Source organism: Anopheles gambiae, chromosome 2, assembly GCF_943734735.2.
Source record: "Anopheles gambiae chromosome 2, idAnoGambNW_F1_1, whole genome shotgun sequence".
Taxonomy (NCBI): domain Eukaryota; kingdom Metazoa; phylum Arthropoda; class Insecta; order Diptera; family Culicidae; genus Anopheles; species Anopheles gambiae.
This window is the reverse complement of record NC_064601.1, coordinates 102,663,393-102,680,309: the sequence shown is the minus strand read 5'-3', so window position 1 is coordinate 102,680,309 and position 16,917 is coordinate 102,663,393. Positions and strand designations below refer to the sequence as shown.

The 16,917-nt window shown below is 48.7% G+C and overlaps 5 protein-coding genes across 8 annotated transcripts; all 5 read left to right on the top strand.

The window, feature by feature from the left end:
• Positions 1 to 115: 115 nt before the first annotated feature.
• LOC3290193 (uncharacterized) lies at positions 116 to 1,833 on the top strand. The gene is made up of 3 exons (XM_557209.4): positions 116 to 550; positions 618 to 1,370; positions 1,447 to 1,833. Exons 1-3 carry the CDS (start codon positions 478 to 480, stop codon positions 1,689 to 1,691), a joined length of 1,071 nt encoding a protein of 356 aa, XP_557209.4. The 5' UTR covers positions 116 to 477; the 3' UTR covers positions 1,692 to 1,833.
• A 1,974-nt stretch (positions 1,834 to 3,807) lies between these two features.
• On the top strand, positions 3,808 to 5,188 carry LOC1277121 (keratin-associated protein 9-1). The gene is made up of 2 exons (XM_061652142.1): positions 3,808 to 4,732; positions 4,817 to 5,188. The coding sequence occupies exons 1-2, from the start codon at positions 3,937 to 3,939 to the stop codon at positions 5,059 to 5,061; spliced, it is 1,041 nt and encodes a 346-aa protein (XP_061508126.1). The 5' UTR covers positions 3,808 to 3,936; the 3' UTR covers positions 5,062 to 5,188.
• An 864-nt stretch (positions 5,189 to 6,052) lies between these two features.
• LOC3290192 (uncharacterized) lies at positions 6,053 to 8,833 on the top strand. Its single transcript, XM_557207.3, has 2 exons — positions 6,053 to 7,523; positions 7,593 to 8,833. Exons 1-2 carry the CDS (start codon positions 7,406 to 7,408, stop codon positions 8,726 to 8,728), a joined length of 1,254 nt encoding a protein of 417 aa, XP_557207.3. The 5' UTR covers positions 6,053 to 7,405; the 3' UTR covers positions 8,729 to 8,833.
• Positions 8,834 to 8,912: 79 nt separating this feature from the next.
• Positions 8,913 to 10,366, top strand: LOC1277120 (coatomer subunit zeta-1). The gene is made up of 4 exons (XM_316555.5): positions 8,913 to 9,078; positions 9,175 to 9,554; positions 9,625 to 9,715; positions 10,060 to 10,366. The coding sequence occupies exons 1-4, from the start codon at positions 9,064 to 9,066 to the stop codon at positions 10,105 to 10,107; spliced, it is 534 nt and encodes a 177-aa protein (XP_316555.4). The 5' UTR covers positions 8,913 to 9,063; the 3' UTR covers positions 10,108 to 10,366.
• A 1,298-nt stretch (positions 10,367 to 11,664) lies between these two features.
• On the top strand, positions 11,665 to 16,745 carry LOC1277119 (guanine nucleotide-binding protein G(f) subunit alpha). 4 transcript variants are annotated; one of them, XM_061652141.1, is made up of 6 exons: positions 11,672 to 12,003; positions 12,092 to 12,165; positions 15,073 to 15,398; positions 15,462 to 15,728; positions 15,790 to 16,309; positions 16,389 to 16,745. In XM_061652141.1, exons 3-6 carry the CDS (start codon positions 15,199 to 15,201, stop codon positions 16,554 to 16,556), a joined length of 1,155 nt encoding a protein of 384 aa, XP_061508125.1. In that variant the 5' UTR covers positions 11,672 to 12,003; positions 12,092 to 12,165; positions 15,073 to 15,198; the 3' UTR covers positions 16,557 to 16,745. The 4 variants fall into 4 exon arrangements, with proteins under 4 accessions (XP_061508124.1, XP_061508123.1, XP_061508125.1 ...); XM_061652140.1 differs by having other exon boundaries at positions 11,665 to 12,003; positions 15,790 to 16,745; XM_316554.5 differs by having other exon boundaries at positions 11,672 to 12,165.
• The last annotated feature ends 172 nt before the right edge of the window (positions 16,746 to 16,917 follow it).

The window sequence follows — 16,917 nt, the reverse complement described above, 5'->3', positions numbered from 1 at the left end:
TTCTTTACCTTTCCCCTCCGTGCTGTGGTTGTACTGCCCAAAAAGCAGCTGAGAAACGAGGCGCAGCTGGAAGCACCTGCTGCTGTATCTTTGCTTCACACCAAACACACACCCCGTACGGCGAGTAGTCAATGGGGGGAGAGGGGAGGAGGTGATAGTAGTCAGTAGCTTTTTTGCCTCCCCCCACGGCCCCCCAAAAATTCACCCCCCGAGAGAGAGAGAAAGAGAAATGGTTGTCCGTGTCGAAAAGACGGCTTGTAAGAAGATAGTGCTGTTCAATCTAATCTTCAGCAACCGAGGGAGCGTTAAACATGGAAGAAAAAGGTATAAAATTGCTCTGTCTCGTTGACGGAGTGTGTCATTTTTGGCTGTGCAGCTGGAAAGGTCGTGTCAAGGCCTACTTTTAATGGAAGCGCTTTGAACCGAGCTGTAGTGAGCCCCTACCTGTGCAGCGTTTAGCGCCCCCTCGCGAAAAGCATGTTTCGTTTGGTTGTGGTGATCCTGTTCGGATCTACGTGTGCAATTAGCTGTACGAAAACGGTCCCACTAGGTAAGGGGTGTCAGGTACTGGATTGAGTATAGACATGCATGAGTTAATCGGTTTTCCATTCTTTTAGATTTCTGCTCGGAGTATGAAGTGCTACACACGAATCCACCCTGCTGCGAGTCAACCTGCGACTACGAATGCTGCCGCACCCTGTGTCCGCAGATGCTCGTGTACGAACCGACCTGTGTGTGCATAGAAGGATATGTTCGATACAACGGGGAGTGTATCCCAAAGACGGAGTGTCCGTCTCAATCATCAACTGTACCGCCGTGCGTAACGCCGACGATGCCACCACCATGCAAAACGACCAAAGCAACAGCAGCGCCGTGTGTTACTACCACTCCAAAACCATCACCACCACCACCACCACGCTGCAATACGACGACTCCGGTGCGTTGTACAGAGCCTACTAAACCTCCGTGCTATGCTACTACCAAACCGCCATGCCCAAATCCTCCCATGCTACCGTACGTACTGACGACTCCCAAGCAGTACGGCTACACGCCTCCATCCCGCCCATCCAATCCGCCCTCGGGCACATATGCTCCCCCTCCGTATCAAGAGTTTCCTCCTCCCTATCACTACCAAACCGTTCCACTGTACCGGCCGAATCCTCCGTGCATGACGACCGCCCCTGCTACGAAACCTCCCTGCACAACACCCCCCACCACCCAGCCACCGTGCACAACGACGCCGAAACCCTGTCCAACGACCACAAAAGCACCACCCTGTCCTACAACGACCACACCACCACCCTGTCCGACGACGACGACGCCTCCAACACCTTGTCCTACAACTGCCGCACCCTGTACGAAACCGCCAGGTAATGAGTTATAACTTTTCAACCATTCATTGTGAATTAGCGCACAATCGTTAACGTGTTGTTTCCCCCTCTACAGTGTCCTGTGCCGCCTGCGAGGAGCTCGTGTTTATGCAGCCCTGCTGCGAACCGACGTGCGATTACGACTGTGCCGATAATAGCGCCTGTCCACTGCTGCTGGTCGAGCATCCGACGTGTGCATGCCGGCCAGGAACGGTGCGCTACCAAGGCCACTGTATAGAACCTTCCGCGTGTCCGAAAAGTACGTCCCGCTATCGGCTGTACGTACCGCTGGCGGCGCATTGTCTAAAGTGTGGCAAATGAACGAGTGAGTGGGGGGAGTGATGCTAGAGTGATTGTTCAAAGTACACTGATTAGTCGTATAAGGCGCTATAAGTTTGTTTCTGTATGTGAAGGTTATGTTTATTTTTGATAAATAAAAAATGAAAACGATTTTTATACACTATTTCGCTGTGAGAGAAAATTCTTGTTCTTTTTAGGAACTTTTGACTTATTCAAAAATACATGGAAGCTTAGTGTGCATATGTGAGGCTCATTTTAAGCACAATTTGGAAGAGCGAGAGTGTTATAAGCAGATATTCTTTGATGGGATAGGATTCGATGTCCAGAGTAGTAGGAGTTGGCAAGTCTATAACCATCGGATCATCCGGCCTACCGATCCAATTCAGCATCTCGTCCTTAATGGCAGACGCCTCCACGTCATCATGCCAACTTATCTAGGGCCTACCATGCCCCTTCCAAAATCCTTCCAAACGACCTAAAAGAACATCACGAACTTTGTTGTTCGGTTCCATTTATATAACATGACCAGCATAACATAACATGATCACCGGAGAGCCTAATGAGCTTGACACGAGCATCTTCCTCTCCAATAAGACTGAGAGGATTTCGTCATATTTTGATAGTGTTCTTGAAGTTCTCAGAAGTGTATGTGAGTAGTGGCACTGTGAACGTGCCACCGTTGTGACATGTTCTTTGAGGTGAACTGCTTCCCGGGACCTTAGAATGATCCGTTGGCAGCTTGCATCATTGCACCGCAACTCAGTTTCCATGCTATTGTCGGTGCTGACCTTTGACCCAAGATAGGTGAAATCTTCCAAAATGTGTAACGACCTATCCGTCATCTCTACGTAGGTATGGATTTGTTTATAGGGCCGCTGGTAGTCCCTCCAAATTCAAGCATGCCCGTGATGAGCTCAACCCTCGTATGGTCTGAACCTCCCATCCCTGCTTTCGGTACCCAATCTAGCCCATTAAACTAGGCTGGGCTAGTACAACTACACTTGTTGTGCTATATAAGATGAATAATGTATGAATGTGTCCAAAACGAGGACCTATAACTTGATGTACTTCGATGCCTGTATATCAGTTCCAAAAAACACACCTAAGCTACTAATAACTTCAGCTCACTCTCTGTTTTACCTAGTAGAACGACACATGACCACATGACCAATGCAATTTTCAAGAGAATAGATTACCAAGAATGAACGAAATCGAAGTACACCATGACTTAATGATCGATGCGTAGTCGCATGCTCAGCTCACGCGTAGTGTTACGTCTCCATCGATTCAATGTTTGAACTAAAACACTACAGAACTAGGGCACTGTGGCGTTGCTTTTGTGCCACATTACGGTAGAACATTCTTACCGGTGAAAATCAGCACAGCCGTGCACATGTTCCACTTGTTAATGGCGCTTATCCACCTGCCGGCTGTGCTGTGGCACGTACCCGTTTGTCTTCAAAACAGAAAGAAGAAGAAAAAACGGTCCCACACGATCATCCAGGCAGGCTGGGTACAGGGTTCGCATCGGAAGTGTTTACCAGTGTGGGAGCGATTAAGCCAGACAGGCTATGGACAACATTCCTGCCTATATCTTCCTCGTGCCGGCACAAGGTATGTGCGGGTATGGGGGTTTCCAGTTGTTCAGGAAAAGTCGTGGTACAAAGCGAAGGAGTGTGCGGTGGAGATAGAGAGGTCGAGGTCAATAGAAAAAATAAGTCTGATAATCCTTGTCGCTAGTGGAATGTCACTAGTGAACTGATTGTGTGTCTGGGGTGCAGGAAGGAAAATGGAAAGCCCCTTGCACGCTCACGCACAATCGAACTGGTCCTCCGAAGCAACGAGATATATTGGCCGTGTGTTCGAAGGATGGGGTTTTTTTTACGCCAAAGTGTGTGCGCTTGCGGTTTATCACGTGCTTAGAACCGGACGCGTGCTTGCATCTTCCTTGGCGTGCGATGACAGTATATATATTCTATCCCCATACTGCAAGGAGGTATCAGTTCGCTTGGACACCAGTTCCCGGCAGCAAGACGTGTTGTGTTCCCTGAAGTGGTCAGTGTAGTGTGTTAGTTACGTGAAGATGAAGACGGCAGCAGTTGTGTTGGCGGTCGTGTCTCTCGTAGGATGTGCAGTGGCCGTGTCGCACCCTTACAGTACGTTAACAGGGACATTATCAGTTGCTTTTCTCTTATTTCAAGTGATTTATATTAATTGATCCCAATGGGCCACCTCTCTTTGTGTAGCGCAATGTGCCTCGAATGAGATGCTGGTGTCTTCGCCACCGTGCTGCGAACCAACGTGCGACTGTGACTGTGAGCATGTCACCTGTCAGCAGATGCTCGTGTACCAGCCGACCTGCGTCTGCATGCAGGGCTTCGTACGCCTGGAGGGTCGCTGTGTTCCGAAGACGTGCTGTCCGGCTCCCGAGCCAACGTGCCCCACTGAAGCTCCCGTGTATCATCAACCGTCGTGCGGCTGTGGTCAAACTCCTTGCCAGTGCGAGCAACCGAAGTACCATCCTGCTCCCTGCGAAACTACGCCCAAACCCTGCCATCCGGTGTACGAACAGCCCTCGTGCGGCTGTGGCCAAACTCCCTGCAAGTGCGAACAGCCCATGTACGAACAGCAGCCTTCCTGCGGCTGTGGCCAAACTCCTTGCCAGTGCGAGCAACCGAAGTACCATGCTCCTGCTCCTTGCGAAACCACTCCCAAACCCTGCCATCCGGTGTACGAACAGCCCTCGTGCGGTTGTGGTCAAACTCCCTGCAAGTGTGAGCAACCCATGTACGAACAGCAGCCTTCGTGCGGTTGTGGCCAATCTCCCTGCAAGTGTGTCCAGGTGTTGTACAAGTCTTGCGAAACGAAACCCACCACCACTACGCCCTGTCCTCCCGTGTACGAGCAACCGTCGTGCGGCTGTGGCCAAACTCCCTGCAAGTGCGAACAGCCCATGTACGAACAGCAGCCCTCCTGCGGCTGTGGCCAAACTCCCTGCAAGTGCGTCGCCAAATGCCATCCCGTGCCGGAGCACAAGCCGTGCGAGACTACTACTCCTGCCCGTAAGATGCGCGTCTTCTCACGCACAGCGATGTTGTTTGGTAACTGAATTGTGATTGCTTATTTTCTTCCTCGCTGCCGTATAGCAACCTGTGCCGCCTGCGAGGAGCTAGTGTTTGTGCAGCCGTGCTGCGAGCCGACGTGCGATAACGACTGTTCCGGTGTGCAGTGCAGCCCGCTGCTGCTGGTCGAAGAGCCAACCTGTGCCTGCCGGCCCGGGCTCGTCCGCTACCAGGGGCACTGTGTGGAGCCGTCCGTCTGCCCGAAGAGTGCCTCCCGCTATCGGCTGTACGTACCGAAAACCGTTTCCTGTGCCTGCACTTCGTGCTGAAACGGGCCAAGCGACGCTCTTGCAACCTTGACACGATGAAACAGTAAAGTGACTAGGGAGCGGAAACGCAATGGAAAAAGAAAAACATTGATTCGGAAATAAACCAAAAACAAGCAACAGCAGTCCACGAGAGTGTTTTCTTTGAATTTTGTAGTACTTTGAGGCAATATTGGTGTACAGATTGTGAGTCGAATGCCATTTGTAGCACAGCAATCATTCGAACTGATCCTCAATTCTTCTAATCGGAACTGCGGTTATCGTTAAATTATTACAGCAGCATAAGTTGAAGCTTATATCATGAGCTGTTATTCAATTCTCCTCCAATGAGAGTGATAACCCATGACAAATTGAACTACGTCACACTGATCATCAATCATCATTATGGGTTGCATCCAATAACAATTGAAGTGGTCAATCGAATATAACACAATTCTAAAACAGCTCACAAAGATGGCTGAACTCATACCAAACACGTCTTTCGTAGGTCATCGAACGACCCAATCGGTACTGTCCAACTAGTATTGTGCATGAGGAGAGAGTTCCCTACTATATATAAAACAAGTGCCAGAGTTGTACCATCTTAGGAATATGAGAGTAATTGAATTGAAGGTTCATTCATATGAGTGGTTCACATCGGTGGATCGAATCTTCAATGACTCATACTTCATTCATTTTTGTATAAATGAAAGCAATCATTTTCAAGGATGTATGCCTAAATTCCACATTCATCCACAGGAATCACTCTGAAAATGAGTCTGTAAAGAGTCATGCATCTTTGATTCCTTATGCATTGCATAATACATAAATATCTTCCCAAAAGATTCATCGAACAAAATTCTTCACAGTTCCTAATGGTAGATTGAGTTTTTAGTCCTTCCTTTGTGTTCTTAAGCTGTTCTGTTTTTCAATCTTCTTTCAATCTCCAGGGATTCCCACACGTCTTCAGATATTCACGACTTTTTAGAGATCCATGGATCTTCAGCGAGCAAAATTAGATAATCAGATTCATTCATCCACTTTGAGGATTCATTCAAAAGGATCATCTGAATTAGAGTTACCAATCTCTATTTACGACTTTTAGGGAATAGTTTCAAAGAACAATAAGACAAATGATATTATAGGAAAGCCTACAAGTAGTTTTGGACTGGAGGAGATGGTATAATAGTCACCAATGTGTAACTCATATCATATGACGATTTTTGCAAGGTTCTACATTCAAGGTCTTCTTGGGCAGGCGTTGGCATAATTTCCTTGAGTTTTCTAATGAGTTTTCCAGGCATTTTGAGTAATCATTGGAATGATAATCCATGCCTGAAGTTAACGAATTGCAACCAACATATTGGATCCTCAGTGAATCTAAACATAATCTGTTGGCAGGCAAGTAGGTCATCTTTGTTTGCTTTAGTGCTCAATTTAATTATTGCTGCTTCGTGTATTAGTAGAGTCTACGACTCACACGATAGCGATGTCGTTCGCAACTCAAAAATGATTCTACCTCGGCACAGCTCTTTTCTTGAAGCTCTACCAAGGCAATTCTGAAGAGCAGCCAGTGCTATTCGGTGACCGTTACGCTCGGTTTCAACAGCAGCTCTTGTCTTACACTGAACTCATCTCTCAGATCGTGGTCGGCCTACATTTCCAGATCAGGTTCCCAGAAAAAAAACAAATCTATTGCAGTGTCTTCTATAGCTCATTCCGACCTACCTCACACGATATATTGTCTTGCAGTCGATGCCCAGCAATCTGAGTTCTGTTGGAATTTCCCCAAACTTATACCGGATGCGCTTATTTCTTGCCCCATACACGCGATTGCACGTGCATACCTACGACTGTTAAGATATCATTCAACACCTGCCGCATACCGCTACACGTATCTGAGCTTCATGTTCTCCCTTTTTTTAAAACACAGCACTATCCAGCGCTTTTTACCTTTTACCTAATTGCACAAAAACAAAACAAAAAAGTGGAAAATGGAGCAAACACCTTATCCAAAACAAAAAAGCATCGTGCGCACCAGTAAAGAGTTCATGGTTAAGGGCGTAGGGCAGATAGCCTCCGCAAAACCTTGACCAGCTATCATCGTTCCAGCCGCGCTAGGGTACTCGAATGCTGCTGATTTCGACGAAAGTGTGCATTTGGATGCGTCCGAAAACGTGCCGTGGATTTCTATCGCCCGCGATGGTGCGGCTATCTCACATCCGTATATCCCCCGTTGGGTGGGTTCGTGCGTACGCTTATAAAGCGCGTGCGGTCACTGGTGGCCACGGCTATAAGGGTGGCCGACTGGCGGGAAAGCTGCCGAGTGTGTTGTGACCCGTTCCCGGACCCCGATCCAGACGTAACGATGCGTTCTATTGGAGTTACGCTCAGCGCTGCTGGGTGCAGTGCCATGCTGCTGTTGCTGGCAGTAGGCGGTACGCACTGTGGAACTGCCAGTGTCAGCTATGCTGAACCCAACAAGAGTAAGTAGGCTGTGATGAAGTGTTTTGCTCCAAGCAAGGCTAATGTTTATGTTGCTCCACTTCACACAGACGTCTGTTCCCCATACGAAGTGCTGAAGTCATCCGAGCCATGCTGTGAGCCTACTTGTGATGACGACTGTCTGCATGCGATCTGTCGCCGTGCACCGGATGCCGCGTCCGTACCTACGTGCGTATGTCGGCAGGGATACGTGCGCCACGATGGGTCCTGCATAAGGAAGGAATCGTGCCCTCCCCGAACCCCCGTAACCTACGATTCGTACCGTCCGCAGAAGAACCCATACTATCACCGCCCTACACCACGTCCTAACTCGGTGCCAAAATCTTGCGGTGCGAACGAACGGCTCACCCACTGTCGGCCAGCCTGCGAACCGACCTGCGAGAAGGACTGTGCCGGGGTGAAACACCCCCAGGTGTGCCACCCGGAACCGTGCTGCGTGTGCAAGGAGGGCTACGTACGCCACAACGGTCGCTGCATCAAACGGTGCGACTGTCCGAAGCGACCGCCCTTCCTCTCCGGACGCCCCCTCTCGGGCGAGTACATTGATTTTGAGGTCGTCTCGCTCGAGGGTCTGAAATCGGACGAAGACTTTGGCTACAAACCGAAGGCCGAGTTCCGCATGCAGAAACCATCACCACCACGGCTGCCGGCGTACGAGCACAAAAAGTCACTCGGTATGGCACCGCTGTACCTGCGTACGCTCGGTAGCGCATCAAACTCGGCCCAAGCGTCATCCTACGAGCGCGCTGCCCATACGACCGAACGACCAGCCCTCTATCCACCGCTGTGCGCTTGCCATGCGACGAAGAAAATGCACCCAGCCACTCATATGCCGCCGGCCATGCAGGACACTCGCTCGTACGAGAGCACCGAGGAAGACTCGGACATTGTGCCGTACGCACCGCTACCGACCGTCGGATCGTACCGGCAGTCGCAGCCGGCCAAGAGCCTTTTCCCACCACCGAGCACATCGTCCGCAACCGTTGGACCGTACTATATGCCAAGGAAAACGATTCCAGCACCACCGCCACAGGTACACCGAAGCGATCTGAACGAACCACTGGATCATTTCTGCGGCTCCGGACAGCAAAGCTCGGCCGCACAGGAAGAGCAGCCGAAGAAGCACCCCACCATTTGGCCACCGGTTAGCAAGCACTGTACGCGCTGTGGCTTCCGGCGCCATTAGACGGTGCAGGTGCAATCCAAATCACCCTCACCCTCGTTGTAAACTATCTTACTGCACAATAAATTATTATGTTCGCTTCATTTTCAAAAATAACTGTCCGTTTGAATTGCTTATATTTGTGCATTTGTTCGAGCCACCCTGTGTCGAGCCGCGTTTGCGTTTGACAACTGGCCTGGTTTGTTATGACATTTGTGTCTTTCCACGTAAACATTTTACTGTGTGTTGGTTGCTGGAGGCGGACTGTTTCGTAGATTTTGTTGTAAATTTCATGATTATTGTGCGGAAAAGGCATTTTTTAGTGCTTTAAAATAGTTATCCACTCTACGACAGACAAAATGGATTCACTTATGGTAAGTTTGGGAGGCGTGTGAAATGATCACAACACAAAGTACGGAGAACGGTGTGTCATCATCCTCTTATTTTTTGTTGGTGTGCCGGTCCAACAGGAACCAACGCTGTACACCATCAAGGGCATGTGCATACTGGACAACGATGGGAACCGCATACTGGCCAAGTACTACGACAAGAACGTGTTCCCCACGGTGAAGGAGCAGCGGGCGTACGAGAAGAACCTGTTCAGCAAAACACACCGGGCGGATGCGGAAATCATCATGCTCGATGGGCTGACCTGTGTGTACAAGAGCAATGTGGATCTGTTCTTCTACGTGATGGGCAGCACGCAGGAGAACGAGCTGATACTGCTGTCGGTGCTGAACTGTCTGTACGACACGATCACGATGATACTGAAGAAAAATGTGGAGAAGCGGGCGGTGCTGGAAAATCTCGACATTGTGATGCTGGCGTTCGATGAAATCTGCGACGGAGGGTAGGTGGTGTTTTGTAGCTTGTGAAAGGTTTGGTTATTAATTGTAGGAATTCCTTTTTGTTTTGTGTAGCATTATCCTGGATGCAGATCCCTCGTCCGTGATGAAGCGGGTCGACCTGCGAAATGATGACATTCCGATCGGGGAGCAAACCGTTGCCCAGGTAACTAACGCCATTCATGGGCTGTTTTGGTAGGGCAGCGTACGCTGCACGCTCAGCAACCACAACAAGCTGCTGTACAGTATTTGAAGCGAACAAGCGAACACATCCCACGGTAGAATAGGCGGTACGCTAGCACGCTGGAGCAATTCGAACAAATCAAAACTGAAATCTATAAAGCTACAAAAACATAAAAAATAGATACCCGTCCCCTCACAAAAGCCTCGTATTTGCACACTAAAACATACAAAAAATGTCACAACCCCCGCCCGAGAATGTTACGTTTCCCACCCTCTGTCCCACCCGGTTGCATACATGCCGCTTACTGTTTGCTTCTCTTCTTGCAGGTTCTACAGTCGGCCAAAGAGCAACTGAAATGGTCACTGCTAAAGTGAGCACTCGGGAGTGGAACGTTCATTTGCTTGCTTTTGCCCTCATATATAGATACCAAAACCGTCAAGTCACCCGGGGGCCCACTGCACCTTACACATCCGGGCGCGTTTGAGGAAGGGTTTTGTAGCAAATCCTTGGCGAATCCGGGGTTGGCGGGTGAATTACTATACCAGAAAGAGAACGAAATTCCGTTTCATTTTAGGAGCACCTTAAAATTAAGACCGAAAGCAGAAGATAAATGGTTAAGCAAATAACACGAAACCCGTTTGTGGCGCCCGAATTGTATCCTGTATCCGAAATTTCCCGCGTATTGCATGTCTGTGCCAGCGTGAGATTATTGAATATTGCGCTTTTGTTGCGCAAGCGTCGACAGTGATTGTAAATCCATAAAACGAGATTGGCCACACCGGTATGGCGATGGCGTAGTAGTGGTAGTAGAGACACTAGAGAGACAGAGATTGTACAATTAAGTGAAGTACCAAAAACAACAAACTCTAATATCTTTTGCCCCTTTTGCCCCGGCCGGTTGAAGCGTACTTGATGATATACACAACCCCTTTTGGCACGGGCAGCGAATCGATCGGTCCAGGGACAGTGCAGTGCCGGCTGGATATACCTTCACCGCTAACCAGTTCGGGAAGATAACATTGTGTTTGGCAGGGCAAACACTCCTAATATTGGTGACCCACGCTTCCCAGGCATTTTGCACGTTTCCGAGACGTGATGGCGCCTGGAGTGGGTTGATTAGAGTTTATTAGAAAAACAAATATTTTACACCCTCTGTGGAGGAGGAGAAACAGCACGCCAAAAGGAAAGTAAAGCGACAAAATCCAATTGCGCACTGTGCGCACGAAATCAAACGCCCACGAGGTGAGAGAGAGAGAGAGAGCGTTTGTTGCGCGTCTCTTTTGTTGTGTGGATCAGTTGCACCCCGAAGGGGATTTTTTTATTGTTCCGATTAATTCCTCCTATAAAAGGGATTTATCTCTAGCAGGTATTACTCAATATCTGGTGCTGTATAATGTACTTGCACTTAAGAAAAGGTTTTCTAACAAAAGCATCACATCATCGCGAAGGCATGTCTGCTTCATCGAACGGGGCTACGTGCAGGTCAGTTTATGGAACCCAAAGCCCCCCTTTTTGCTAGACAACGTAACGTAAACAAACCCTTATTTTACCCCTTTGGAAACGCACACACACAAAGGTTCGGCAAGAAAAGCGTTACAACATATAAAATGCGCGTTTCGATGGCTCGAAGAAGCGCGTTCAAGGAGAGACACCCGCCCATAAAGAAACGGGCAGGTGACATGCTTCTTCCCACACTCACACACAAGTGTAGTACGGTGTTGGTGTGTAAGGTCGATCGAGAGGGAGGATAGAGGGGGTTCGGTGTGGGTGCGATATAATACTACTATCGCTCCACTGTTTCTGTTGTGTTGTGTGATGAAGAGCGGGATGATGATGATGATGATGGGCACTGATAATGGGTCGATACGTGTACTTTCCCTTAAAATGCTTCACCCCCCACCTGCTACCCGCAGGTTAACCGATACCGGTAAAGGGGTAGATCAGCACTTTTCACGACCGTTGGCGCGTTAGTACACAGCGGGAAGTTGTACGGGCCGGAACGGTTTTGCTTTGCTGCGCGATGGTTCACGCGAGTAGACGATAAGCAAAGGTGTGTAATCGTGGAGAAGAGAAGGCAGACATTGGGCTGCTTCTTTTGGTGAACAGATATGTGTGAAGTGCTGTACGCGATAAGGTTTTGCGTTACCGAGAAAGTTCTAAGTACTAAGACTAACAATAAGCAATTAGAATTCGTGTGTATGGATAATCAAAATGGATGCTAAAGGTGCATCGTAAGAAGCGTGCAAATGCGTGTGATATCTTGGAAAAAGGTATGACCTCCAATGGTAGTACTTTAATGCGTGATACCTGTTACGCTGCGAGTACCTGTGTTTTAGGACAATCTTATTATCAAATCAGAAAGTTGCTGACCTCTGCTTTGAAACGAACGGCGACATCGTAGTGCATCTTGAATAACAAACTCATAAACGAAGGTAAGTGATGATCAATTCTTTCCAACCCCAATACCCAATCAATGATGAATTCACCGCGTAAAGCTTTCTATTGCATTTTGATCCCTTCATACAAGTCATCCTCACCTACACCACATCAAATGCCCTGCACTTGCTCTGCCCCAGTGACTATAACGATTCTCGCTAGCAAGATCTATAATCTACTTGATCCCTGTTATGAGTTATGAGGAAATGGTTCGTGAGTGGTTGCGAACTAGTGCAGTGGTTGGGCAGTGTTGACCTTCCATCAACACACCTGACTTGAACTTCAACGGGAGGCAAAGTATCTATCACCTTGTGGATTAAACATTCCCAGAAACACAATCGTGTTGCACTCATATAATCCATTGACCCTTGGGACAACATCACATGAAGAGCGTTTTCTTCGAGGCGTATCAGGTGTAAGCGGGTACACACAGGCTCATCACACTTCAGCGTACGTCACACGCATGCCACACATGTAACGCAACAAGACTTCCGGCAGATGTTTTGTGTGTGCGCGCGCGCGAGAGATGGAAACATCCATTCTTCAATGAAAAGCACCTGACGTCAGTGCAGTGCGACCGCATGAATCGGAGACCCAATTTGCCCCAGTGTGTATGGCTGATGTAAAACGAGCCTGCCCTACTCTTTTGTATCTATCTGGGCGCTTACATTGCCGATAAGTTGTCGATGTTTGTATCCACTTGAAGATGGCGGGATGACTCAAATAGAGAGCTGGGGGGAGGGAGGACAACAGCAGTAGGACAGCCAGTAAAACACGATAAACACTGGGATGTGCTTGCAAACTGCCATATCAAAACCCGCCTCCGATCAATCCCGATGAGCTGGGGATGTGTACGAGACTTGGCGGAGGAGTGTGGCCCTGGGGCTACTCTAGAGCCCCTGGGAGTAGGGGGTAGCCTTTTGATGTGCGTTTGCCTTATCCAGCAGCAGTGTGCCGAATACGGCAACATCTGTTCAACAACGTCGGTTACAATTAGTTGTCCTGTTGTTTGGTTGCATTGCGCCATGTTTGATTAACAACGCGCGATAAGGCGATATGAGGATGATGGGTTCGTGATATCCGGTAGCGCGATGATAGAGAGTGTGAATCTATTTAGCTGAAGCTCATCGTGCTGTTTTGCTGTAAATATAAAACAAGCCCCACGTTCCGAACAAAGTCGCACCGACGCGGGAGGGTTTCGATATAGTTCCATGAAAATACTTTCAATTTGTCACGATTTGGATTTTGCAGCGATAGCGCATCCGGGATTGATTGCAGTGCATCGATTGCATTGGCCGCGATACGATCGTAAAGATCGTATCTTGGAGGGAGGCTTGTACGGTGGCCGTTTGGGGAATGGGCAAGAGATTCTGATCGGCAGGTTGTCTGTGTTTTGTCTGTGCTACAGGATCCTGGTGGATGCGTCCTCGTTAGATAATTTTATAGAAAATAAATGTTCAAATTAAGGAGATTTACTTATGTTTTGGAGCTTTACCACAATATCATTTGACCGATTTAAAGCATGCTTTACCACTACCAATTCCCCTCAGTGGCTACTGGCGACTTCCTCGCTCCTTCGAAGTATCCATTTATCGATCAAGCGCTTTATGGATGCTACCTTCTCTACGCAGTGATTACAGGGAAGCCTGTACGTGACTCCTAATGAAATAAGGAAAAGTTCTAGTTGTAAATTGAAAAAAGCTACTTGTATTCCGCAAAGGGTAAATAATATATTGCCCTTTTAATTTATCATATGCGGGCTGTACTGGTGGTCTATTCTATAGATACCCAGGCCCCTAAAAGACCGGAAAAAATCGATTCCCAACTGGATCATATCCCGCGCCGTAGCAAGAACTGGGATTGATTGGTTAATTCGGCCGACGTGATACTTATTAGTCGCTAAGCGCTAAGCGGCGTGATACCGGTTTAGTTCGCTAAGCCAATAAGAAGAATAAGAAGAAGAGAATGTATGTTACATCATTATTATATTTCCTCGATTTGCGACGGTCGTAAGCGTTAAATTCTCCGTCGGGGTTGAGGATAAAAGGAGAGCTAGAATAGAAGAGTTCAAGTTGAAAAGAAATATAAGGTAATACTCATTTAGAACATCGCTTGCATATAGAGTTTGATAGAAAATATTCTAGTGTGTTCGTAGAATATAAAATCTAATTACCAATCAGAAAAACAGGACCAGTTGTGAGCAAGTTGACAGTAACCTCCAATATTGATGATAAAATTGTCAACAAAAGTTACAATGGATCTTCATGGAACTTTTTCATTCATCGTAATCACTCAGTTTGTAATCCACTCCTTGATGAGGTTTGAGATAATCACAGACCAGCGTTGGACGACAAATTCTGTTCTCGATCTTGTGGTAAACCAAAATTTACTTCCTAAGAAGCGCTCAACTTCACAGACACATACCCGGGAAGAATGGTCATATCACCTGCCACTGATTGCACATCATCATGTAAAGCCACATTCTGCGACGTTGAGTCATTCATATCCAGCCCCGCCACTCGAGAGTGTCCACCTTCCGAGGCTTAAACATTGATCGTGCACCGCTATCGGTTCCGGTGGGGTTTTGATTTGAATCTTTTGATGGGGGCAGCCTTAAGGACAGAATAGTTCCCCCCCCCCCCCTCCCCCATAAGCATCACTTCCTCGCCACGCGGCATTGAAAGATCGGCTAGGTGCGATATACGGCACCGCTCCGGTTGTCCACAGATAGTCAACTCCCACAGGCATCGATAACAAATCACCCATCCGATCGTGCCCAGCCAGCCGAATACCAAAACCACGTACACGTACGCCCCTCCGTGCCGTGCCAAAAATCAATTACACAAATTAAATTTTTTGTTCTCTCTTCTCTCGTTTTTTTGTATTTTGCTCTCTATCGGCAGGTCACTTTTCGCGCACTTTTAACACCGTGTCGCCAGAGCATCGTCGGCCATTCGGTTGTGGGTGACCGAATCGCACACAGGACCGCAGGTTTGCGTTATATTTTGCATCACCACAACACACCGATCATGTTGCTGATCGATTGCTTCCGTCGGCCGTCGCACGAGCTGCAGGCGCGGAAGAAGCAATCCTCCAAGGAGGTGGTCCAGATGCGCAAGCTGTACCGCGACCCGGTCAAGGTGCTGCTGCTCGGCGCGGGCGAGTCGGGCAAAACCACCATCATCAAGCAGATGCGCATCCTGCACATACAGAACAGCTACAGCTTTGAGTGAGTGATCGAGAAGGATTAGTTTGAGTGATTCAATAACGACGACTTCCATCTCCAAAACAGTGAACGGCTGGAGAAGCTGTCGGACATCTACGAGAACATACACGAGTCGATCTACGAGCTGGTGCGGCAGGTCATACTGCTCGAGCTGGAGTTCGACTCGATCGCCAATCAACGGTGCGCGGAGTACATCCTCCGGATGGGTCCCCAAGCGCCCTGGAATCTCTCGGCCGAGTACGTCCGGTGCGTACGACGTCTCTGGTCGGATGCCGGTGTGAAGCGGTGCTACAAACGCTCGAACGAATTTCAGCTGATCGACAGTGCGAAGTAGTAAGTGTTTCCTAGGCTAAAAGGGATCCCACACGAATCGTCAACACTCTTTGTTCTCCAGCTTTCTCGATCGCGTGGAAAAGATCTCAATGCCCGGGTACATCCCGACGAACGGGGACATCCTGAACTGCCGCAAAACGACGACGGGTATACAGGAGGTGCGGTTTAACGTGCGCATGCCCGGCTCGCTCGGCGGCGGCACGCAGGAGTTCCGCATGTTCGATGTCGGCGGGCAGCGGCACCACCGCAGCAAGTGGATGCAAGCGTTCGAGGGCGTGCAGGCGGTGCTGTTCCTGATCTCGTGCGGTGGGTTCGACCAGACGTTGCGCGAAGACCCGAAACAGAACCGGCTGGCGGAGGGGTTCGAGCTGTTCCGGGGCGTCTGGCACAATCGCTTCCTGGCGGAGACGGGCGTGATTGTGTTCATGAACAAGCAGGACGTGCTGGAGCAGAAGCTGCTGGCGGGCCAATCGATCCGGACGTACTTCCCCGACTACGACGACTACGTGGCGTTCGCGGACAAGGACCAGCTGTACGATGAGCTGACGCGGACGCGCTCCTTCATCCGGTCGAAGCTGGTGGTAGGTGGATGCGGGAATTGCAAATTGAAGAGATTAGGTTTACTAAAAGGTTTTCCGTTTCTTTTTGCTCTCCCCACAGGACATTACAAACGAACCACCGCGAAGAACGTCGCATCTTGTGGGGCGCAAACGGACCTGCTACTTCCACTTCACCATCGCCACGGACACGCAGAACGTGCGCACCGTTTTCAACGATGTGCACAACATCATACTGACGAAAAACCTTTCCAAGATGGATTTACTTTAAGTGGAAAGCAGCGGTTGTAGTACGTGGCGCAGCTGTTACGTTATGGAAATTATTTATTGCGTGTTTTTTGCGTTGGATTAAGCGTACGTTCCCATCGGTCAGTGTCGGTGTGCTGTGCCTTTTGTTTTGTATGTAAATTCTGTTTAAATATACTTTTTTGTACCGTTGTGATTTTAAAACAGTAACAAAGATGTTAATTATTTTAAAATTGTCTCAGAGGTGCACTGTAGTGATGGGTCATACGACTCCACTAATGGATCGACCATTAGGATCATCGACAATTCTGAGTGGGATTGAGATTCGACAGGGATTCTGATTAGGATTAGGATTGCGTTTCGATTGAGATTGGGATTCTTATTGG